At 38.1% G+C, this 26,443-nt stretch overlaps 1 protein-coding gene across 11 annotated transcripts in view; it reads right to left on the minus strand.

Annotated features, from left to right (window-relative positions):
• The window catches only part of LOC104486811 (ATP binding cassette subfamily C member 1 (ABCC1 blood group)), a 73,303-nt gene that overhangs the window by 41,252 nt on the left and 5,608 nt on the right, over positions 1-26,443 (minus strand). For 8 of the 11 annotated variants that reach the window (XR_015260254.1, XR_015260255.1, XM_086760223.1 and 5 more), the window contains 12 exons: positions 15,588-15,764; positions 14,702-14,824; positions 13,545-13,682; positions 12,291-12,416; positions 9,208-9,269; positions 8,258-8,389; positions 7,016-7,243; positions 6,170-6,347; positions 5,273-5,434; positions 4,372-4,464; positions 2,991-3,194; positions 291-437 (listed from right to left, as the gene is read on the minus strand). Coding sequence is in view for 9 of the 11 variants with exons in the window: in XM_086760218.1 (XP_086616344.1) it covers positions 291-437; positions 2,991-3,194; positions 4,372-4,464; positions 5,273-5,434; positions 6,170-6,347; positions 7,016-7,243; positions 8,258-8,389; positions 9,208-9,269; positions 12,291-12,416; positions 13,545-13,682; positions 14,702-14,824; positions 15,588-15,764 (1,770 nt within the window). In the remaining 2 variants the exon portion in view is untranslated. Of the gene's footprint in view, positions 1-290; positions 438-2,990; positions 3,195-4,371; positions 4,465-5,272; positions 5,435-6,169; positions 6,348-7,015; positions 7,244-7,658; positions 7,817-8,257; positions 8,390-9,207; positions 9,270-12,290; positions 12,417-13,544; positions 13,683-14,701; positions 14,825-15,587; positions 15,765-16,355; positions 16,872-26,443 lie in introns of those variants that run through there. The other 3 variants (XM_086760222.1, XM_086760221.1, XM_086760226.1) reach the window with 3 other exon arrangements.

The following is a 26,443-nucleotide window of genomic DNA, read 5'->3' on the forward strand; positions in this document are numbered from 1 at the left end:
TACATCATTATTGCACACTCCTAATCCCTCCTTAAATCTATTGCATAGGTTCTTGGATAGCCATCAAACTTGCACTTCCCAAACCAAAAGAAATATGCCTGATTTGAGGAAACCCATCCACCATAACCAAGACTGATAATTTTACTTGCACAGCACTTAACACAGGAAATGCAAATCTCCTCTCAGGTGGCTGAATTTCACCAGTGGAAAATCTCTAAGCACAGGAACATTATCTTTCCACCCAGTGGCTACTTCTGCGCAGAAACACCTGTTAATGACTGAAGTCTTACCTCTACTATGCTGCTGATAACCATAGGAAGCATGTTCAATGGAAACCTGAGGATGTTGAATAATGCTAGGGAAACAAATGCCTTCTGAGCATCCAAGACGTGGTTCTTGTCTACTGTGACATACACAGCAAACGTGGACAAGGCAACCTGAAACAAGGTGTAAAGGTTACAGTTAGGGTAACATTTCTTAAAGCCACTAACGCAGGAGTCACACAGTCTGACAACTGGAATGAGAGGTCTACAAATCAAAGAAAAAGCAATGTTCTGGTAACTTCCTTGTTTCTGATAATGCTTTTCCACAAAATAAACATTTGATTTAAATCTACTGTAGTAAAAAGAAGTTGATGGCTCCTCTTGGAAAAGTGTCAAGTGCTCACTTTCTTTACATAGCAAGGGTGAAACCACAAATGTCCCAGGCTTTTTGTGGTCACACTGCAGGAGAAGGGAAAGAGAGGAATAATCACAAGACTTTCTTGCTGCTCTCTTTCAGTTTTAAGGCACTCCACATGGTACCAGATACTGGATCAGTAACATATATATATATATACATAAAAGTTAGAAACATCCCAATGCTAATCTATTTTATATTTTTCTAGAGACTAAGAGAACCCTAGATTTCCAAGTAAAACCCACTTTATCATGGACAAATTGTTTTCCAAGAGGCTTGAAACGTTACTACATTAGAAGATGAAGCTTTATGTTCACAACAGAAAAGCTTAAGATCAAAGCTGAACAAGAAAATGACATTGAGCCATTGTTATCATCAATCATAAGGTATAAAAATAATTCTAAAAATCCACATATTTATTTACATTTTTTAAAAATGTGTTGATTAAATTAGAGTAAAATTAAAGAAAACTTATATTAAATAACTTAAATAAAACCAAATATTCACTTCCAGATCTATTCCCTTCACAGTGTTTTCTTCCTTGGTAACAACACTCATACCTCAGTATATCACAAGATCCAGCAACTCTTTCCCACTTAAAACAAGAAAACAAGTGGCAGACACTTACTGCCACTTAAAACAAGAAATCAAGATAGGCTAACCTTTGGCACTCGCCCTCCTACAAGACTAGAAACAATTAGCTCAAATGCCTAAGGAACAGTTTCATCTGAGCACAGCATCCATTGAAGACATTACTACTTCTGTTAAAAATCCAACTGCTGTGAAGACATGTGTTGTTCTTCACACTGCAGCTGACTCAGCTGTGCCTGGTACAGTAGCTTGTTTGTACAACCCTTAGTTTGGACAACCATATCCTAGGGAGAAAGCCCTCCCACTGAGATCAAGAACAAGACAGGGTCCAAAGAATAACCTCAGAAGTAGCACATCTGCACTTTAGTGTTACCAGCAACCAGTCTGAAATACACCCTTATCAGCATACACAGCAGCAGAGGCAGTACTGCAGCATGAATAGTTTCCTGACACCATTATTAAACAATGTTTTAAAGAGCCCTGGCCATGGAAACAGGAGGAGGAGTAGAGGAGTTTTGCACGTCGAAAGTGCTTTCAAGTAGGTACTTGCAATAATTCTTTAATCAGAAGTTCAGAAGAAAATATATGAAAGAACAAAATTCTGCTAAACAGGATGTTAAATAGCAGCCTTGCACTTTGAGCTGTATCAATTTGCCCTAGTGCAAACCCCCTAAGGTGTAGGACTGTTGCCCCACATTCACAACGTGCACTGAAACAGAGCTACTCATTAGGCAGACTCCACAGAACAACATTAAGGAGTCCACCTGCAGAGTTTTATTTAGAAACTTCATTTAATAATGTATTTATATTAAAACCATCTCAGACTTCTTTTAGAAAAGCATTCACTTAAGAATCCAGCTGATATTTCCTACCCAGGGCACTGCTTCTTCTGCCTTTCATCACGCCCAAAACGTAATGTAAACACTAAAAATGTTTGCAGGGAAGGAATCCGAGACTGGAAAGTACACTTAAACACTTTCAACTGGAACAGCACATATTTTATCCTAATGTAGTCATGGCTTCTATTTGCTTCTGCAGGCAAGAGCAGTGGTCCATTGTTCTAACAGGGTCTGAAGCAACTTTGATGTGATCTTACCCCTCTCTCTCTTTGATTAGTTTAAACGTAAGCTAACCTCAAACACAGTTGGGGATGTTTCTTTTTTTTTTCTTTGGTTTTTTTTTTTCCTCCAGTAAGAATTTAAAGCAATCCCAGGGTACACAATGGCTTTACCTCTCCAGGTTGTTCTTAAACAGATGCTGGGAGAACTCAGGCCTGGTGCACAGTCCCCACTTGATCAAGGACCCTTATCTCAAGACCTGCTGAAAGATGCTGAAAAAGGGAAGTTTTCCCTGTCAGCCACAGCTACCACCTGAAGTGTACTCTGTGCACTAGTAACCTCTTCTAAATCCAACGGCACATTTAATCTTTGCTTCCTCAAGTACACCGCTAAAAAGAGAGGGGAACGCAGAGGAGGTTTTTGGTTTTAAATACTTCAGCCATTACTTTCTAGAATATACCCAACTTGGATATTACTAACTTTCGAAGAAAACAGTAGTACATTTTCATAAGAAAAGTGGAGACTTAACTGTTCGATTTCCCACTGCTGTGGAGGGCATTCTGACTCTTCCACTCATTAAAAAACAAAAACAGAGCAAGTTCTCATGCCTTGGAAAACACGATCCAAAAAAGGAGAGCAGACTTCTAGATTTGTTTCACTTACCAAAAAAGGAGCACAGACCCAAGTGAAGGTTCCCACTGCGGCAAGGTAACCAGATTTTCTTAGAACTTTGAGTTCTTTCTGTCTGATCTCTAATACCTTGTCTCTGAAGGCTAATTCCCAAGCATAAAGTTTCAGAACTTTAATCCCATTGAGAATTTCATTCATCAGCTTAATTCTGTTGTCTTTGCTCTTCATTTGAGCCACCTAAAAACAACATTGTGAAAAAATAATTAGCTGAGCACAATGCTTGGCAGACCCATAAAGTTCTGAGCTTTGTATTTTGCAATTGCAAAATTTACCTCATTATCATCAAAAGCTTACTAGCTTCCAAGCAGGAAATCTGAGATGCTATCTGAACAAACAAATATGCAGAATTAACAAGATATTTAAACCAATTAAAAGAATGCTTCATGCAACTAAAAAGTTGAACCAAGATCAAAACAACTGTGGCGCTGGTTTAAGTGGGATTAACCCTGCATCAGGGAGCTATGGGGCTCAGGTTCCTCCTAGGTACAACATGCAGATAAAAAATAAGCCACTATAATCAAGCTTCAGTAACGCACAGTTTGCATCTAACCTCAGACCAAACTTGGTTTTGCTTTATTTTCAACACTACTAATGGCTTTCTGATGATGCACTAAGGCAAAAAGTTTTCCATTCAGCCATAAGAACATCCATTCTTCAGAAGTTTCCATCTTCATCAAGTATTTTAATGAGGGCAGTACAAAGCTGAAACAATGTTCTGACTCAGCACTAGGCAGAGTCAGTACGCTGCACCAGTACATCTATCCCAGACAGCTCTTACCAGCGGCAGTGCAGCTGTGACAGGCTAGAATATCCCTACTTCTCCCATGTAGGGACCAAATGCTTGTTGTTTTTTGATGAACCTCTAGAGCTAAAAGGTTTCATTTAAACAAATCAGTCTCCTCTGACATTCAGTAAATTCAGTCAGTAGTGAAGTCTGCACCAGAAAGCACATGGTAGGGCCATTGAAAGTAATTTTTGCAATAGAAAATGTGAGTTTGAGTCTACATTTACTTATGTGCAACCTCTGTAACAAGCTGATCCTGTCTAAATAAAATCAACTAGGGATCAAGAATAGCCAACAACTAAGACTTCTCCCTCCTCATCCCTCCAAGACAAAAGAAAAGAAAACAAAACAAAAGCCAAAAACACCAGCCATACCCCACCCCACTCCTCAACACTGCAACCACCATCCTGGAAATGTGAATATTTCACTCAGTAAGGTTCATTAGACAGACAATAGTTTACATCTGCACTTTAGGAGAGGTAAAAATTTAAAAGGACAAATCTCAGGAACAAGTAAAAGAACAGAACATGTTTCTTAAAAGCACTCTGTCGCATACATAAAGGCTCTAACCTGATAGGTTTTTGTCTTCACTGCCATCATAGCATTTATTGGAACCAGAAGGATCATGACAGCCACACCTGCCAGCACTGAAGGACCTAAATTCTGAAAAGCATTTAATTGTAAACATTTATTCAAATTAATTTTTAAGAATTTTTGGTCAAACCACTGCATATGCTACAGAAAAGCATTCTGAAACAGCTCCTCAACCTTTTCTTCCCTTTTCAAGAATAGCTTAAAGGAAGAAGAGGGTCAAGTAGGGGCTTGGATTGATGTTTATGTGCTTTAATTTTTGAAGCAAACATGCATATATAGCCCCCATATAGAAAGGTATACATAGCTATAGCTTTATATTCTCTCCCTCCTCCTCTCTCCCCACATACAGAGATCTTCTAATGTTTCCCAGTTTTTGTTGGTTTATCCGTTCTTCTGAAGTAGAGACCCACACAGGGTGTGACCTGACTTTTTGGGGAATTTCACTAACTTTCTGATTGACAGTGAGAATAAGGAAGAGTCAGCCTGGTGACTGTCTGGACTAGGAATAGAAACATCTCACATGGTGCCTCTCAGACTGCAGAAACAAGATCACTGTTCTTCACATCAAGTGACAAGTGAGATACTAGAGATACTCTAGGTGAGGTACCTAGAGTATCTCTAGGTGCTGCAGTCCTCCAAAAGATAGTAGCTCCCACCTGCATCCTCCCCACATGCACTCAGATGTGCAAATTAAGAACCTCCTGCCTTCCTTCTTGACAGTAGTGACAAAGCAGCTCTGAATGGCTTCTAAAAAACAGTATTTTCTCCACACTGCTGTAAACTCTCCAGTGGTCTGAACAACAGCTGTCTGTTGTTCTGTGCCACAGGAAGCAGCACATCGCCAAAGTCAAAACAGGAAACAACACATAATACTCACCTGCCAGAGTAAGTACAGTGCTAATATCACCTGGAGAGGTGCAGACCAAATCATGTTTATATAGGTAACCAAGTCCATGAATCTCTGAGCATCCACAGACATTAGATTCACAATCTCACCCACTGTAGAAGTCTTTCTAGCAGAATTTGTGATAACAAGTGCCTAGGTGCAGATTAAAAATAAAAAACAATTAAGGCAACATGAAGGAAAATTTACTCATTTGCATTTTCTCCACAGAATTCAATTGCTTTACAGTGCTTCATCTTTAAAATTACAAGCACTTTCCTGCTTCATATTCTGTTTACCCTGCACATATTACAAAATGCAAGTGCTGTAGTTCGAAGCAAGCAGCTAGGTTTAAACTGATAGAGAATTAAAAATAACAAGCAGTCTTTGGTGTTAGGGTCGGCTGGTGGGTTTGTTGTTTGGGGTGGGTATTGTTTGCTTGTTTGGTTTTTTTTTTTTTTGCATAAGAAGTGGAATTTTCATTTCTTGTCACACATTTTTCTCACATAGAGCTATCAGTCTACACCTTAAAAAAAATGCATCTTAATTTCTGCACAAACTGAAGCAGTTTCACACCCCTAGTCTAAATGAGACAAGATGATCCAGCTGAAGATGCTCCCAGTCCTTGCAGGGGGGTTGGACTAGATGACCTTTAAAGGTCCCTTCCAACCCAAACCATTCTGTGATTGTACAATAAGGTTTCTTGTTTGGCAGAGGGAAGAAGGAAGTGCCTCAGCTTTAACTAGTAAATTAGAAAATTGCTCTCTTATTTCTATTAAGAGTTAGGTACCAGGCTACCAGAGTCTCCTAGCTACTTTAATTATTCAGACTTAAACAATGTATTTGCACAGTCACCAAGAGGTACTGTCGTATATTTAAAGAAACACCTACCTTTCGATAAATTACACCAACAATAGCTGTTTTGAGCCTCATTCCAGTTACAAAGCAAATATGGAAATACTGGTGAAGAACCAGTGTCTGAAGACAGGCACAAACAAAGAGCAGTCCTGTATAAAAGTAGCCTTGCCAGTTTGGGGCAGCTTTGTTATTTACAAAGTTGAGTAGCAGTCTGTGGAGAGAAAAATTTGTTCTCTTGATATACGCAAATCAAAATGAAATGTCAGGCTTACAACCTTAGATTATGCCAAACATTATATATGGGTCATGCAAGCACCCAAAGTACCAAACTTAGATAAAACACTTCAACAAACTTCTTAGAAACTGGAGATCATTTTACACTAGTACACATCACTCCCTCCTCCTAATAATGCACTACCTTATTTTAAAGTATCACATACCTTACATGTGCAACATTCTCTTGGAGCTACACTAAAAAGTCTCATACTCCCTCCAGCTAAAATACAACTGCTTACAGTTGTTTTACTACATCTCACAGCAATAGAACTCCTACCTCCTTAGCTCTTTGTTGCTTCACATACTGTGACCTGCAGTCCCACAGTCATTACAGGTTAGAATTAAAGTCTCCTGCTATTGTTGATTATGTTCCTGCCTAGCCTTCCTAGTGTTGGAAAGGAACATAAAAAGTCAAACATTTAATGAATAGTGTTATAATTTGAAAATCAATGGACCAAAGTTGTGTGCACGGTTTCTAACTCGCATGACAGCTCTTCCCCACTGAACAAGCTGAAGGCAAAGCAGCTTGGTGAGTGAAATACCAGTGTGTTCTAAATTCTGTCCACATACTTTTAATACAATAATAAAGTATATAGGTCTTACTTCAGAATTTCTGGGCCTGCAAACATCAAGAGATCATGTCCAGCTTTAAACATGAAGCTCATGAGAAAATATGGTCCAAAGGTTTTATATAACACCTTGAATAAAGATGCCTCAGAGCTCTTCTGAGATGGTTTTATAATCAAAGCTTCAGCCTCTTCTGTCACATCACCATTTGAGTCACTTGATTTCTGCTGCTTTTTGGCCGAGTATAACATGTTTAATGGTTGCCTGAAATAAGAGTAAATATATAATGTAGCCTTTATTCAAACATAAAGCCAACTGGAAAAATGCACAGTATACAAGAGCTGTTTATTGCCCTTTTAAATAGTTTAACTGTGTTTTACTGTCAAACATCTTTTTAATCATACAACCATAACTAAATGAACTGACCATTCAGAAATGGTCATTGTTGTAGGGATAGGTTAACATCCCTGCTGAATTTCTCCTATAGGTCTGCCCTGGGGAATGAGGAATAGGGTCATAACCTGTGTCAAACTTAAAGAGCAAAGGACATTACGATTCTAGAACCCAGTATGCTGAACTTTCATCAAAATCAAGGCATCATTGTACCACCACAGTTAAAAGGCCGCGGTCAGATTTATGCCAAGTCACGCCCAATGGCCTGAACACATTCATTTCATACCTCTGGCTTATGCCAAACCACATGCTTCCAAACTTCTAAGTACAAGTTGTATGTAAAAATACACTGTGTACGCAACCAAGTAATTTTTCTTCAATGAAAAGGTACCGCTATTTGCTGCAGTAAAGGATGATGAAAGTAGGATGGAAACTGCAGGCATGCATTCTTTCTAATTTTAGTTGTGAGGCTTAGGTGCTGAGGTTCCCTATTTAGTCAAAGAAAAGAAAGCTGCTCACTTTTATGTCCTGAACCACACATCTGAGGCTTCACTAACTATAGAGGGAGCCCAAGCTCCTAAATTATGTGACTGAAGTTTGACTGTAAAAACATTTCCTCCCCAGGGGAAAAAAACAGACATCAAAAGTAACAATAATCAGCTTCAGATCATGAAAGACTAAGGGAAACTTGATGCAGCTCTTCATAAATAAGACACAGAACACCCTACTTGGTTCCTGTTCTGTATGCACTTAAACATAGAGCTGCCACTTGGGCCTTACAAAAAAGTAGACTTGATAACAGATGACAAACACCTCTAAGTAGAGGCTAAGTAACTGGAGCTTTTGAACGTTGGAAGAACTGCTAGCCAGCTTAACTGAACTTACCTCTTGGTCTTTGCCCACTCTTTTGCCCAGTTTCTAGCCAAACCTGGTACTACCTCCTCCGATTTGTCCTCTTTATTTAATGACCACAAATCCTTGGCTTCCAAAGGTCTCCGATAACCATGAATCATCAACCTGCATTAGAAAGAATCAGCACTATATATTTAAGAACACTAGAGATATGTGTATATATATGTCATAAGACAGTTGTCATCCAGCCCCAAACAGAGTCAGCTCTTCACAAAAATGCCTGCTACCTGTAGCAACACAAGTCCAGATGCTAAAATATACATCCTGTCTTTACTGTGAGAATTAAGACACCAAAACATCTAAGGATCCAGGATCTGCCATCAAATTCAAATTTCACGGAAAATAAAAGAAGGGATGAAGAGATCTCATTTGAAAAATCAGCTAGGCAATTAATATTCCCATGCTTACCAAGTTTCAAAATCTTTATTAGCCTTTAATTTTACAAAGCAATTTCTTTCATCTAGCTTTCTGGCCAATTACTAACCACAACTACACATCAATATTATTTTACATTTTTCTGTGTTTTAACTCACAAGAACATGTATTGTGATCAAATACAGCATAATTAAAGCTAAGTTAATGAAAAACAAAAAAAAAAGAACCTATTGAACAAAAAGAGCTAACCATTTTGAATACCTTAGGTTTCTAAATAGAGCAGATAATTTCTAGCTTCTTATATTTCCCAAAGAAATTTTAAAAATTATATTCTTTCAGCAAACATACTAAATACATACTGACAAAATTTAAAATTACAAAGACCCTACACAGGAAGTAAATAAGATTAATCAAACTGGGGGAAGGGGGGATCAATTTAATATATCTACAAAACTAATCAAAATTATTACTGCTAATTTAATTCCAAAAGCTAGATCATAAAATACCATCTAACTTTAACTGTACTTTACGCATCATCTTGATCTTACCCAGTGATCCACCAGAACGTGATGTTGGAGAGGAACGAAGCACTGAACTCTGGACATGGATTCTAAAGGAGAGAAAAAGAAATCAATCCACATACAAAGTGACTGATACAGGGTCAAAAGAAACAAACCAAGCAGAAAAAAACACTTCTGAAATTCCTTTTGTTTATAGTATGTTTTTCGTATTACTAAACTTGTCATTTATACTGTTGAAAGCTTGTTCAGAAAACAGAAGCGCAGCTTCAGGACTGCCAGCAGACAAGATCACTAGGACACAGGAATAGCAGTGCTCCGTATCTAACAACACAACAAATAGTTGAGTAAGTTTTAAAAGACGGTGCAGGCCACACAGTCTCTCAAAATGTCATAATCAGTGCCTACCTATATCAATGCAAAGTACGGTACCATATCAGAGCATAAATACGCTAATTGGGTAGGAGTTAGTCATAAATGAAGAATTCAGTTCTACTGTTCTGGCAGTTAAGTGCCGCATCTCCATCAAAACAGGTACACAAATGAAAAATATTTTGTAAACTCCATAAAAGCACCCCAAACCAGCCCCTAAAAACCCTGCATCTCATTCATCAATAAGTGTGGGAAACTTAATTATCCATAAAGATACACAGCTGGTTCATGTTCTACATCCAGCACAATGGCTGTTTTAATCACTATTACGGTTAACATCCTCTCCTAATCTAGTTGCATTAGAAGAACAGAAAGGAAAGCTGGAAGAATTTCAAAGGCACTAAAGGTGATTTACTTGCAGAATTCCAGTGCAGATTTCTCTCTTCCTTCTTTCACTGCTCTGAATAGCATCTAAAGAATGCTAAAACCAGCCACTCCTTTGGCACACAAACAACTACATTTTTATCATCAACTATAAACTGGAGCAACTCATATACTTCCGTCTACAAAAGTCACCAAAGACCATTAGAATACTGCAATTAAAACAGCCAGAGACAAGTGTTTTCAAGATTTCCATTTTTTAACTCATGCTTGAGTAACCTGGCTTCTCTACTAAGTTATACTGAAGTGTGTTGCAGTCCAGCTACATGAAACAGACTCCTGCGTTTCCTCTTCTTCATACAACAACTTTTTTTTGCAACTTTGTAGGGAACAATAAGAGTATGTATGAGACAGATGCTTTTTTTTTTTTTAAGAGGATAAAAGTCCAAAGTATTTAAACACTTGCAACACAATTACTGCAAGCAAATCCAACTCTATTGCTTAATGAATAAATAAAAGTTTTTAAACTCAGACGATTAAAAAAAGGGGGAAGGCAGCAGTACTTTTAGCCTTCGGCCATGTCAACATTCCTCACAGCCCAATTTCTACTTCAGCAAAAACAGGGAATACTTTCAACTTCAACAAAATTTCAAAATATTCTTAACTTTACATAAAATGCTGTATTACTTTTTTTCCTTTATACTTTTTAAAATCTACTTGCAGATGAAAAGTCTAAATTCAAGAATCCACTAGGTCTTGTACTACGAAAAACTGGACATTATTTGCATAAAGCAAAAGTTTAAAACATTAAAACATATTAAGACTACTGTTAAAATAATACTATTTTTTATCAAATTAAATGTTTATCACACAAAGAACTATTAATCTTACTGATGTTCATGCCAGATAGAATGAAGACAACAAATTGGAACAAGCCTGGACTTATGTAATGTAAATGAAGTGAAAACAAGAGACAAGACACATTTTTCTGACTCCTACATCAGCATCTTAGACATTTCACTGTAGTTTTTGGTTTAAGTAAATGTATAAGATTTTACTCAAGACTTACAAACACTTCTGGTTTGGAAATGCTTGGCAGAAGTGAATAAAGCAGAATTTAAGACTGACTAATATGACTTGCTTTGTTCATTTCCTTATCATAACATTCAACAAACAGACGACTCCTGAAAAAAGGCTAAAATCTGAAGTCTGCCCTAATTCCTAGAGACTCTCCTAGAAATACTCAGAACACAAAACCAAACCACTGTGGTCTCAAAGCACCTTGTAATTACTGTAACCACAATCAAAGCAGAAAAGGTTTCCATAAATCCACAGTATCCTGTCAAGTACATTTCATCCCTGAATGAGATTAAAAGAACCCAAAGACAAAGAGGATGCAAAGACTCAGTACACTTTCCCCTCCAGACATATACAAGCAGACTGTCTGCCAGCAGTAATGCAGAGCACCACCAGGACACCAGATACTGACAGAGAAAACTGTGGAAATCATTAAGTGTGACTGGTTTACGGACCTTTTCAACAGTAACAAAGGCAACATTTATTTCGTCCCTCACACTTTTCACACCTTCCTTCATCAGTCAGTGACAACTAACATCCACCAAACCAAAATTATGCCCTATAAAAAAAATACAGAACTAAAGTTTCTAAACTTCGCACATCCAAAACTCCAGGCAGTGGCAGGTGTCACTCCACTGTGACTCAGAAGGTCTAGCCCAGGGCTAAGCAAGCAGTAGAATGATCCAGCATCCCCTGAGTCACTTTGGATCCATGCCATATAGCTAGCACATATAATTAAGAACACAGGCAAAAAAGATCACATCTAGATAAAATTGCATTTCTACATCCAGACCACCCTCTAACATTAACTGCTCTTACAACTGAACTGGTTAAATTTTTGCTTGACATAATGATATGGAAATCAAATTTACCTATCCACATTCACAAATTTTCCAGGCGTAGATTCTTTCCCACCTTCAATAGAACAGGAATACACATCTTTACGAGGAACTGCCTACTGAATGGCATCAGTGACTACGAGGATAACACTTCAAATCAGTATTTCCCATTAACTGCCAGAAGCACTACTGAATAAAAATACCTATGACTTAACCTTCAGGAATGAATGAAACAGTATTTTTGCCCTTTCTCTTAAAGACAGTCCACTTTGTTTTGCCTGTTGTGGGCTTCATCTCCAGCAGCACCAACTAAAGAGTAGAAAGAACACTCTACTGCAAACAAGTCAACAAGATTTGAATTACATGGTGTCAGGGCGACTATGGCTCGTTGTACAGAATATTGCACATATGATACTCAGCACTCAGTATAGACTGAACACTTACAGGATCATTTACTGTTTCAGAAAACAAAGGTGGTCTTTCTGGAAAACAACACAGGATGAGCTGCACAAGTAACAGGATGAAGTAGATGCAGAAGGTGACATAACGAAATGCATCCACTTCAGTGTCCTACAAAGGAAGGCAATATTCCAGTTAGAAAGCTTGAGGAATTTCTTTAAAACAACACGTTACTATTAAACATAAAGCAGCTCCTTACTGTAAACTCTGCAAACTACGTAAAAGTTACACCACTCACCCCCATGCAAATTAAAGTCAATGTCTATTTTGGTAAAGGGAAGGTAAAGAGAGGGTGCGGAGGAGATGAAAGACACCATTTATTTTCAATCAATCACTGCCATAAACAAACAAGTATGAACTAATTCTGTAGAGAAGTTTTCTTTAAGACACTGTTTGTACCAACACAAGATGCCCCAACTTGAAGTCAAGGTATTCTTCACAGGAGCAAGGCATTTAGCGACTGGATAGTAAGGAGTTTTCAAAGCAAGATTGTTAATTAGTATGCACACAGAAAATAACAATCAGAGGAGCAGAATTTAGATTACAATTTGTTGCATTCTGCTCAAACTCCAGAGGTTCTTCCATTTTCCAGACTGGGACTGATACCTAGAGTACAATCTACAGAAATAAAAGTACAGGGAGAGATGGACACAGACCCTCACCCACCCACCACTAAAATCCTACTCCCAACAGCTAAAGACAAAAGTTGGCTGAAAGTTCTCAGAACTCACAATATGTCTTAAAGGTTTAAATAAATCAAAGTGATATGCCATTTTCAGGCAGGTCCACAACTAATCTGACATTTAAGGTGGCTTTACTATAAAAGCAGAAGGACATGAAAATATTTCACTTGTACACTTTCATTTTGTCTCAGCAGATAAAACCAAGCGTTTCAGGAAATCCACTGTATAATCAACAGGAAGACAACGTAAACTCCCAGATCAGTTTCACATCAAACATTATATGCTTTTATTGTTCTCAAGCAGACACATCCCCTTTCTGGAACAGCTAGCAGAATTTTCTTGGCAACCATTTGCTACAGTTAAGATTATTATGAATTTCACTAGTATTTCAAAACAAGAGCCATTGAGTCTTGCTTGTTTTGCTTTTATGACCCAAGGAGTGAAGGTACACTGAATGGATCATTAAATCACTTGACTAGCATAATTAGCAAGCAACTACTCTTTTACTGCAGCATTGAGGATTATTTTCAACTGAACGAAGCTAGCAATCACTTACCGTGTTTAAGGCATGTATTATTTTGGATCTAAAAACTACTGTGGCACATGACAACGAGATGACCCAGAAAACTGTCATTACACCTGAAGACTGGACTCCTTTTATTCTTTCATATTGTATTAAAAATGTGGCAAGCAACTGCGGACAAATAAGATAAAAATACATTCACAAGCTTTAAGTTTTGTAGCACATTATACACATATACAAGGTACCATGTTAAAGTAAAAATAATAGTCTATTTCTGAATTTTGTGTGTTTTCAGAGTCCTTTAGGAAGCTGGTACAATTTAGTAATCTCACTCAGCTGTTGCAACATGCATTTTCAATCAGCCTGACAAAATTCTGACAATTGCATTATTAAATGATCACAAACTATTTAACAGCTCTTGCATCTGACAGTATGTTTCAGGGCTGCTGGTGATTTTTTGGTTTGGCTTTTTGTTGTTGTTATTGCTCTTGGGGTTATTGTGTCTTACCGCGTAGGTCTCCCCTTGAGTATCATGATGTATTACTACCATTCCAAGTCTGTGATAAATGTAAGGCAACTGACAATAAACATATAGCAATGCATTTTCCTTGAAATGCAGGCTGCAGATATGCTCGAGTGAATGCAGACAATACTTGCGCATCTAGGCAGAAGGAGTTAGCTGAGGACACGTATGTGCCTCCTGGCATTTAGAGCTTTCCACTCTGCCATCAAATGTAACAAAGAAAATATGCACTAAAAAATGTTACATGCAAGAGAGTTTGTAATAATACACTTAACAACGTAATGTCTTCAACGGTGTTCTACCAAGTTAGGTGCGACTTGTATTATCTAGGTTTCATCACTCCTCTCAACTTAATTTCTTCGCCCCACGCTTGAGTCAAGCTATTAAAGGAACAGTAGCTCAAGCCTGCCAGAGTAAGGCAAGGCAACTAGCACTGGCTTCTGTGCTGACATGCAACGCACTGAGCACAGCTAGGTTGGGAGTTTTTCTCTATTTTTTTAATTAAAATAAAGTAGACATTTCAGAGTCAATATTTCACAGTTCAACTGCAGATTAAGTCTGTGTGTAAAGACTGTAGCTTACAGAATTACAACACTGTGAGTAATATTAAGATATATGTTATTGCTTAAGGCTTTGCACGAACAAAGACCACAACAGAAGAACTTACCATTGTTATACCCAATACTGTAGGGCTAACAAGAAAAAAAGGAGCTCGAAAAATATTTTGACTTTCCCAGAAAGAGTAGAAGAGGTCTGCCCAGCAGACTATCCACAGTATTAAGCCCAAAGCCTGCAATACACAAGTGTATTTCATCCATCAGTTCACAGGTTAGGCAGCACAATCTATACATGAACACTAGATGTTATGTGTTAGTAGAAGGGCAGTCATAATCAGATCATCTCTTTTGGGCATGCACAAACTAAGAGTAATTTGGCTTTACCTACTGGATCCCCACTAGAAGAAAAAAGTTTACTCATTTTTACTACCATATAATTCCGTGTATTATGAAGCAGAAAGCTGGTGAATCCCACTCCTGAATAACACAGTGCAGAAATCAATACACCATGCTATTATAGTCCTTCTTAAAACTTTTAACTTATCCTACAAGGGAGGGGAAAAAAAAAAAAAAAAAAAAAAAAAAAAAACCCATTAAGTATCTATTTCACAACAAAAGTGGAATCGGACACCTGCAGCAGCTCTAGAAATCTATGCAGTGTAACTTAAGAAGCTGATAAGATAATTTTTTATTATTATTGAAATCAAGGCCTTGAGATTGAGTTGCCTTAAAATAGTTTTCTCCAACTAGTGTTACAAAGGATTTGCATACTTTTTTGTTATGTCAGAGTAAACTTCAGAAAGTTTACTGATAAAAGTGCAACAGAAATACATAAGGCTTGGAAATCAAACACAAGTTGAACAAGTAAGTTACAGTTGAAGCGTGCACACAGGCCAAGATCGGTGCTCAACAACAACAGCATGCTAAAACGTAGCTGAAAACAGATTCAAACTTACAGATCAGCTTAGTAAGTTCTGATTTTAAAAAGTCACATACTGTTTTAGCTTTGTTGAGGTTTGACATTTGTATGTATCCCCTGTCATGAGAACGAAGGTACAGGAAGTACACTGGGAAGCAGATCCACAAGTAAATGCAAGGAATCCAGACCAGGACTGTGTTCTGAAAGCACTGGGTGAAGTCGGGATTTTCTGTGTGCCATGTCAGATTCCAGTCCTAGGGAGAGAAAATAGATCGAGTTAAAGAAAAAGCAAACACAGAACTTCAGTATTAAAAAAAAGAAATAGCCACTATCTGCCTTATTCTGTATTTCTTCTTGTGTATCTATTTCTACTTGTATTAAACTGGCTGCATTCTGTGACATATCTAATTTTATTGCACTTTTTGTAGCTCAGAAGTTTTAAACCTTCACAAGATGGCATTAGTACCACTTTTGTTGGTTATACACAGTTACCATAACATATAACTCACTCAGATGTAATACTGGGCTCTTTAACAGTACTTATCAGGACACTTAACAGTATTAATCACGGATTCTCACTTTATCATTGCAGAAACATAACATGACATTGCTCACAATCTCCCATTATAAACACTGTGCATGTACGTATAAATACTCAGATACACTACGTTCCCAAATTTCAGTCTGGAAACACTATGTGGCACACAGTAAAAGCAAAGAGCACAACATCACTTCACTATTTGTAAAGCAGTCTATTTACAATAAATATGGCATGAAAGTTCATTTTACTAAAGAGCCTGTTATGATTGGCTTGAGTTAGGGAAATGTCTTGCAGGAAATTTTACCTTAAAATTACTGACTCTGCTGTAAAATTATCACAAGGGACACTTCCTCTCAAGCGCTGTATGTTTCTGACTCTCCAACAGAATGACGCAATACAGAGATATCGCTGCTGCAGACGGACTGCAGTATTCAACAGCCAAAGCACAGCTCGTAGGCTTCTGTTTAAAAGCCACACAGCCAAGAGCAGCAGGCCCACGCCCAAAGGCTTGTTAACTACAGTGTCATTTTCAGCTGCAAAGCATTTTTTCAGATGATTGCACAGCTTACAACTGCACAGAATACCAGTACCACTACTGGGACATAACGGCAGTCAGTAATCCTTCTCCTTTATAAAAGCCTGAGCTGGTCACAGAAATCAGTGCCATTATCCACGTTTTATAGTTGAGGAAACAGAACCAAACGGAGCTGCAGTGCTTGTCTCCTCTATTCCAACAGCAAAGCTGGAAACAGATCCCACTTCTCAGAATTGCCACATTTTGATCCTTATTTGTCCTCATCTTCCACTGACTGAACAGTCTCAAACACAATTAAAAAGAGAGGAAAATAGATCTGAAGAGAAACAGAAGTTACAACTTGCAAAAATTTCAACTTGAGGCTAACCAGACATTATTTTATCATAGAACAGGTTTCCCCTTCAATTTGACCATTCCAACAAACTTATTTTGGAAATGTATAAACAAAACTATTTTCTTCCTCCACTTCCCTCTCAATTTCTGTCAGAATCTAAGACTTCTTTCTTGGTTAGATACAACAGACAGTATGCACAGGACACACAGTTGTTATTTTTCTCTTCTAATTCCACAGTATTCTAAAAATTCTTCTCACTTGATATTATTTTTCATTTGTCCATTTGAAAAAAAAATCTCTCTGAACTTAATACAGTCAATTCAAGGAAATTAACACTGAGCAAAAGAATGACCAGTTATATTTTAGTATGTCTGCACAGGGGTCACGTAAGCTGTCTGTGACAAGGCAGTGGCTCTGAGACGCTGTGGGCAAACCACATGCTTATGAAGTTCCCCGACTACATAACATCATCAGAAATTTCAGCTGAGTCATCCTTACATTTAGCACCACAAAAACGTTTTTGGTTTTCTAAGTCCCAGTTGCTCTGCTCCAGCACAATAGCCAAGAAAAAGTCTCATGACTCTGCAGAACAGCTTACAGCTCACAAATTAAGACAGTTAATATGATTATACAAGTAAGTTGACAGGATGTAATCAGCTTTACAAAAAAAAACAACAGCATTGACATCATTTTATTGACTAAACTTTTGGAGATCTACACACTGCTTAAGAAAGTTACCATCTCCTTTTTTAGTGTTTTTAAATGCTTGCTGTAAAATTAATCAGGCACCTACCCGAAAGGACAGAGCAGGTAATGCACATGCGACTGCCACGTGGCTAAACGAAAGAAAAGTGCTATGTGCATGACTGCTATGCATACTGGCTGAAGGATACTCTAAAAACACGTGCAATCTTTCATTTGACTTTCATATTTGCAAGTTATCTGGAGGTGTTTCTGCATGAAAGGCAAGAGGGTACGATGCAATGGTACTTCAGGGTTAAAAACAGAAAGTTGGGACAAATGGGCAGCCTGGGGTAAGATTACTGCTACAATTTAACAGCGACAGCAACATCAGTGTATCTTCTTTCACATTTTTCCAGGATATGATCCAGATGCTGTTAATATCAAACAGTAGTTTGCTTAGCTTAAATACACTATTATTCTCTGTACAAGATAAATGGCTGCACACAGGTGAGGTGCAGAAGCCCCTCGCATTTTACACTCATTTCAGGTGACAAAAGGTGAGGAAAGCATGCATGCAGAGAGAGACATGGTAGTATTTTTTCCTGCCAATTCCCCAGGTGAAATTCTCTCAGGCTATGTCCACACAAGACACCAGCACAGACAGGAAGAAAGGTTTAGACCAAATACTTGCTGCTGAGCACCCAACATCTACGCAAGATGCCCTTCACTCAGGTTCACACAAGATGAATTGCAGGCTCCCCAGATTGTCCATCAGCCACTGGAGCATGCTTCCCAGTTAACATCCATCAGAAAGGCGCCTGGGCCACTCGAGTGAGCCAGCATGTAGGAGAGGGGACTGTCAGGAGATCACATCAGAAGCAGGTTCCTGGTCTGAACCAAGATGTTAATGCCCTCAGTGGGCAAAGGCAAGAGGAACTCAACCCACTACAAAAGAAAGGCACACCTTAAGTCCTGCATGGAGGATACCATAGCTTTAGGAGGTCCAACTGTGCTGGAACACATGTCACTCTCAAGATGAAACCAACATATATTTATATTCAAATTACAGTGTTCAGTTACACAAGTCTAGACTAGTTCTGCCAGTTTAAAGTACATGCTTCTCCTTTGCTTTAAATAAATCCAGTTTCAGAGTGGCTTTTTTTTTCCCCAGCACAAACCAAAATGGATCAATGCAGAAACATACACTGAAGCAGACTTTTGTATTTAACAGACACTAATCAGCAAATTAATGACATTTTTTCTGACTGAAGTTTTAGAAACACTATTTTAGCAAGTTCTATTAAATGACTAAGTTGTCCCATCTCAAAGATTAATAACAATTTTCACTCTGACTGACCAGCTAACCCTTCTACTTTGCAAGGGGCACATCAGATGACAGAGATCCAAGTATCCAGTGAAAGCCTACACAAACTAGCAGCCTCCTACCATGAAGGAGTAGGAGGAAAAAAGGGGTTAGGTCTATAGCTATTAGACTGTACAATTCGGAAGTAGTCTCTAATGTAAGCTATGACTGCAGGAACACACAGGAGAAAAATCAGTGTGATCCTTGCTCCTTTCCTGGTATATGTTGGCGGAGAAGAGAACTGTTGGCTTAGTTTTAGCCTAGTCCAGAGGAAGCACATCTCGGATGTTAAATAATTTCAGGTTAAGTTTTCTTTTGTTTCAAAATCCCTGGACAATTTTAAAGTTTCCCAGAATACCATATGAGTATTTTTAAAATTTATCTGACCTGTTCTTAGTTTTCATTTCCATCACCAGCACCCGTGGCTGAAAAAATACCAGTTCACAGGTTTCGTGTCCAAGAGCACTTTTTCTCTTGGAGCACAAAAAGGTTTCATATCACAGTGGAAGTGAAACTATCTCCAAGAAGACCACAAAAAATGCTTGGCGTTTCCCAAAATCATGTGGATCTATTCACAGGTAGTTCACTTATTTAACAGTGCATAAACCCTAAGAAAACAAAGAATTCTATTAATTCCTGTCTAAAATTTCAGGAACAGGCAAGATAAAAGCACAGGTAGTAGGACTGTAAGACAAAGCTGTAACACAAAAGATCAGTTATTCTGCCTCTCCTGAGGGAAGGAAGACTACAGGGAAGCTGTATGCCTCCAGTGTGCCTAATCTGAGGAATAACAGTATTTGACACAGGACAGGACCCTGTGGCTGGCTGCCTTTCCCTTGGCAGCCAGGAGAGCCTGTTAAGTCAGCAGCTGCCTGTTCTCGCATCAATAATCCTACTTGACCCATAGCACATTTTAAAATTCTCACTGGCAGAAATGGAGAGACCAAAATTGCTCAGTTTCATGCCTGCTGTGCACAAGTGTGCTAGAGATACAGGCTACCAACCACACTGTTAAATCCACCTGCATGAACCAGCCATGACTGAAAAATGAGTTAAACATTACCACACTCCCACGTAAAAAAATAAAATTACAAAAGCACACTGGAATCTTAATACCACAGTCAACACTTACTCCTTCAAATGGAGTTTGACACTGTCATTGGTGCGTACCCACTACTTCAGTATCACCCACAGAACCACCACCACATTTATAATACAAAGATATGTTTTTTAAATCTTATTTTCTTAACAGTAAAAAACATTTTTTGTTTAATACAATGCTTACAGTTAGTAGAATGCAAGTAATTAGCTCTCTCAGGCACTAACACTGTAACTGCAGCTGACAACTTCCATTATAATAGTATCATCACTTTCTCATTGAAATAGGAAGTCTCACAATCTGGCAGCTCTAGATATTATATTAAAAAATCCTCCAGCATAGGACCTATAAAACCATGATCTGACTCAACCATTCTTCCTCAGATGCCACGAGGCCATCAGCCTTTAGCTTACAGTATCTAGGACAGCAAGTTTCCTGCCTGCCTCTCCTCAGATAGGAGATTGCCTGATCTGGCTGAGCCTACAGCCTCAGAAGAGCTACTCATATCAGGAGGGGTGGACAAGGAGTGGCAAGGGGGTGCACAAAAGCAACTCTCCCTTTAAGGCTGCTTTAAAGAAACTCCAACCTTGCTTTAAAAGTCTCTGATACCACCATTCTCCATCAAAAACAAAAGTAAAAACAGTGACGCTGTTGACCACAGTGAGAACAAAGGAAAGCAGTGAACTACAAAGTGATCCAGATTTTGCAATAGCCTAAAAGGAGGTCTGTTTTCAAGTTACCAACTCAGAAAGAGCTCTCAAAAGTTACTAGCTTGCCAAGTAAGTTTTATTCCATTTAGCTTTAGAAATTTTGAAGAAAGACTGAAATAAGGTTCTCAAAACACTAAATATAGTGTCTTTATTCTGTCGTTCACATTTTGGAGTCAGATCATGAAACGTGCTGAAGCTCACCATTTTTCTAAGAGCATGTTTAGAAGAGAGTCTACAACAAGCACAATCATGCACAGTCATACACAATCTTCACCAGCATAGCATTTGCTCTGTTGTGCTTACTGTTCAGACTAAATCACAAGAGGTGACAAGCTGATAAAACAAGCAAGGGATATTCGTTCAACAAAAATACTGCAGAACTCCCACAAAAAGCAGCTGAAATACCGACACCTGCAGCTCTCCTGTCTGCTCAGCAATATTCTCAGAAACAAGCAGCAGACAATGACACACCTAACGGTGGGAAACAAGGCACTAAGTGATGTATATGACACTACAAGCAACCATCACAAACTTCCTATTTGCATGTTTAGAAGTCTTTTAAAAATACTACACGTATTATATTGAAATTATTTTGGAAAAAATACTACTTGCATTAAAGGATCAAATGGCTCTTGAATCAATTCCAGATGAAGCAGTTTAATACACAAGAACATACCTTTCCACCTTAGTTGACATTTCCTCTAGCTTTTTTCCTTAATAAACAGGAAGTTACCCAAACTGCACAGATCTCTCCCGTGACACAATGTAGTCATTCTTCTTGTAATTGAAGTTACTGCAGATTGTACAAGTCAAATGGTACCTTTGCTGTGATGCACAAAAAGTGAGCTCATGCTGTATTTAAATAAAGCTTTTAATAGACTGCAAATTCCTTTGAAGACCTATACTAACTACATGAAATTAATTGTTTACTGGTGTATTGTATCATCTAAGGGTGCACTCTGCAAATAGGAAAAAAAATAAAAATACTCGTACAGATTTTACAATAATATCTTTCCAACATACTTCCTATGTTCAATGAAAGACAATCAGAAGTTATTTTTTATTTTTAAAATACATAAAACCAGGATTATACTAAAAAGTAAAAGCCACAAAACCAAATACTTGATCTCCTTCCCAGACTTCCACAGACTCTGAAAACTACTTCTGCAAGCAGAATGACAGAATTATGCTCCTGCACAGAACTATACCACTTACCACAAGCAGTGGAACAAAAGAACAGAGCGTGCTAGACTGCTGATGTGGGAAGAGACTTCAGGACTTCCGTTCATGGATACATCTGAGGAGTGGTGCTTATATGCCCACAAAGTTCTCACACATTTCTTCAGGCCAGTAACAGCCCAAGTGGATCAATAAGTTTCTGCCTTTTTGTACTTTTACTGTCACAAAGGTGAAGTAAGAAACGTTAATGGTAATTACCAAATCGGTATGTAAGAATTACATTCAGATCTCCAACTCTAATGGAGATCACATTCATCCACAAAAACACCCCATAGTTTGGAGAGGGGAGGAGATATTACTACAGGAAAATTAAACCCACCACGTAATTGAGGATTTTCTCCTCTTACTTGATACTAGAGTCTTGAGGGGGAGGACAGGTGGTGTGGTGTTTCACCAAACAGTAAGAACACAGAACATTTATCCTCGGGAAACCATGAATGGAACACAACTACTGCTAGTAAGCCTGAAGTTCACTGGTTAAAATGCTAGTAGTAGTCAGGGAAGCAAGGAACAGATAATAGTTTAGCAAAAGTTCAAAAAATACAGGTCTCCAATTAAGATTTTTATGTTTAAGTCCTAACAAAAAGCCTTAAATCATTCACAAGCCATCCTTCTAGCCCAGCCTCCCAAAATACCACATTCAGATCAAGACCTCAGACAGGGGAAGAGACCATGCCCCTCCTTCTTCCTTTGTTTCAAAATTTTTCTGAATTTTAAGCTCTCATAGTCTCTTAACGTTGTCACAAGATAAGATTGTTAGAGCAAGAGGGGGAACATTAAAAAAAAATTATCACATAAACAGAGATGCTAAACTTTTAAAATCATTTATATAAAGAAGTTTTAGGGGGGAAAATACCAGTGTTTCTAGCAACAGGGAAATACTCTTACTTTCTCATAATATTTTCTACTAGAAATATTTTTAGCAAGACTAAGTTCTAACAGCAGTGACTTACATAATGCAGATTTGACTTGTTAATACAGCCAAGAAAAAGCTTCTTCCTTCCAATACCTGGTCCTGAACTTAAATCAGGAGTCTGCACCTCCTTGTCCAAAACCCAAACATCAGTATTTCCTAATGTTTACAAAGAGTTGAAGCCCTTTGTTATAGACAGCACTACATCAGTTGAAACTGTGTGTAAAGTAAGAAGAAAAAAGCATGTTTTGCCTTGGTTTCCCTGTAGCCTACAATAAGAATCTAGTGCTAACAAGCTGCCAGAGAAAGGAGCACCTACAGCTGTGGAATTTACAAGAGCTGATCTTTGTAATCCAAGAAGCTAAAAGCCACTGAACTACAGCTATTTTTTGTGTCAGGGGAACATATGACAGATTATATCAGCACTTGCAAAATTAAAATGTTTAGCCTCTTTCTACAGACATAGCATTTCTGTACATTCTGCAAGTACCACAAGACAAGATTTGGCCACATGACAACAAAATATTTACTATTTGCAGCTCCAGAATCAAAAGGACGATAATTGCCCTTATTTCAAGGTTTTTTTTTTACTGAAATTAACTGTTACTGAAAAGGGTACAGGAAAAAGATTCCTGGTCTCATCTCCTTTTTGGAAAAAAAAAAAAAAAAAAAAAAAAATAAAAAAATACCTTTGCTTAATAACACAACAGCCTGTATATAGAGTATATAGAGTTCAAATCAGTGTGAGACGTTGGAGCACATCTGGGTAATAATCTTACAAAAGGACTAAGATAACAGCTTAAGTTGGGATAAACAGTATGCAAAGCTACCATGGAGCGAGAAAACAGTAATGCACGGAATTCTGACTCTATTAAAAGTAAGCAAAAGGTCAGTACTCGGCAGTGGGCTTTATAGAGATGTGACCCAGAACGACTTCAGTGCAACCTGGGGTAACCTTCACTTAGTCCCAGTATAGCACAGTGTTCCAATGTAAATTGCATTGTAGCTGCATGGAACAGCACAAGTTATTTAGGTGTTTTCCTGGGGTTTTTTCCTCATCTAACTTTTCTGAGCAACCTTGATCTGACAGCTGTAAAAATGTAAAATCTTCATCAACAATAGAATATCAGGTTTCATTTTCCTATATTTCCCCTAAACAGATGTATCCTGAATTAAGAGAGAGAAGTTTCATTTCCAATATAAGTTTAATTGCTATGCAAAGTCAAACTCTTATTCTCATGACCAACAAAAATGTTTTACAGGTTTAAACGAGAGACAGCTGGCAAATAAGCCTCTGACTTTCATTGCTAAAACACCCAATGACGACCAAGCCATAAGAATGAAGCAATCAGCTGTTAAGTACAATAAAGGCACATCTTGTGTAAAGGCTTGTCTGTTCAACACTCTGCTGCTCCTCCTTTGTTCCAAATGCTGTCCACATATGACCTTCCTATGTCAGCAAATGTAAGTAGTTTTCTGATCCGTATACTGTTTTAAACTCTTAATATTTAGCCGATCACAAATGCATTCACAAACTTGATACCTTTACAACTAAAGGAAGAGTCTAAAATTACAACTTTTATCAAGCCCACTCAGCACCACTCTCACACCACCTCAGACTCCCTTCCCTAGCTCTGCCACAAACACACTAAAAAAGCACTAAAGACATATTTTAGAGTGCAAAAAGCTGCAGGGTTCCAAGATACAGGCTAATACACGGCTTACCTAACGCATGAAAGCATAAGCCACAGAACTTCAGAACATGAAATTACTCTTCACATTAAAAGTCTCATTTTCCTTCAGAAGTCTTATTTCAGGAAAACTATCAGTGTCCCAGTGGCCTCAAACAATATAAGCATAGCAGCTGTTTACCTCACACAATCACTTCACAAACATCAACTAATCCTTATAATGAATTACGGATTTTTTTTTCCCCTTAATAAAATCCTATCCAGCCACATTACAATCTTCAAAGATTCTAACATCTCTGTAATCAGCTGAGGGAGGCTGGTGGATCTCCCCTAGCTACAACAATGTCAACCCACAAACAAAACATAATGTCTTTGGACAAACACTCAAGAAAATATGTTTACTAAGGCAGACAAAACATGCCTGAAAGCCTCAGACAGAACACTACACAATAGCAAGGGAAGCAGAGCCCAATCCCACCAAGTTGGTCCCTGGATTTTGCGTGTGAGGCTCTGCCTCACCTTCTCTCACCCATCCTGTTTATCTCCTGTAGTTTGGTTCCATATGAAGTGTTTGGATGCAATTTCTTTACTGACAAAGCGCCTCTACTACAAAAGCTTTCTGCACCAAAAGGAATCAAACAGGCCTGGGTTTACACAGGCAGACACAGCCTGAAACATAACAGAATTCTAGTTTTCAAAACAAAACAGAGGAGAAGAACTTGATTTTCTCCTAGAAGTTAATAGAATTACTTGCTTTCAATCCTTCCTCAACAACCAAAAGTCCAACTAGAAAAAAAGTAGAAAAAAATTCCACAAAGTTCCCACTGAGATAAAGAAGAATTAGAGTTAACTTCTATTTAAATTAATTTTTAAAAATACAATGTCTTTGCCCATGAAGGACATGATATGAACTTATATAAACTATTTTTATCATATTCCCTTCTTAAGCAAGAGCCTCAAAATTTTCAGATACTATTTGACTTACAAACATCTTGAAATAAATGAATAAACTAACACTTCCTGAAAAACCTGGCCCAGCACTTGGGGAGGGACTGCAGGGAACTGCTTAGTTTGAATTGGCTTTTTCTTTCTTATCTCCTATTTCTTTTTCATGAAAACCCCATTGAGGGCTAGCCTTGAAAACTCAAAGTATCACAAAAACTCTTAACCTCTTCCTTTAGCAATTTCAAACATGAAAAGACTTCTCTAAATACTACACTGCATAGTTTACAAGACCTGAAAAACAGAAACTACTTCAAAATCAGATCCAACAGAAAGGAAACTAAACTAAAAAGAGTTCCTCATCTCACTTTTTTTTTTTTTGTCTTCCTCTCCACTGGTATTGAAGCAAGTTAGACTGCACTCATACACTAGTAATACTCCAGACAAAGCTTCCTCAACATGTCAGGTCACAAAGAAGTTTTCCAGTTTAAACAGGCCCTTAAAGACGCCAAGCTGAAATGCAAGTGGTGCAAAATGTTATCCCTAGCCCATTAGGATTTTTAAAGCTTTTCCTGTCATCAACAGCTATTATACCAGTAATTTCATCTTACATAGCTGCACCTTTCTTTATATTATGGATCAGACACTCATTCTGAGATAATCAGTGATGCTAGAGAACGCAAGGATGAAAAAGTATCCTTCCAAAGAAAAGGAGTCTGGTTCAAAGGAAGCAAGAAACAGTAAAGTTCTGTTAGCAAATATGGTTGTAGTGGTGAAGTTAATACGCTGAGTAGGGGCACAGAGATTGGTTAAACAGCAAGAGAAAAAAAATGGAGGAGTTCAAGAAGATGATAGTAAACTTGCTTGGGCTGTTGACCTTTC

Source organism: Chlamydotis macqueenii, chromosome 15, assembly GCF_036417535.1.
Source record: "Chlamydotis macqueenii isolate bChlMac1 chromosome 15, bChlMac1.mat, whole genome shotgun sequence".
Classification (NCBI taxonomy): domain Eukaryota; kingdom Metazoa; phylum Chordata; class Aves; order Otidiformes; family Otididae; genus Chlamydotis; species Chlamydotis macqueenii.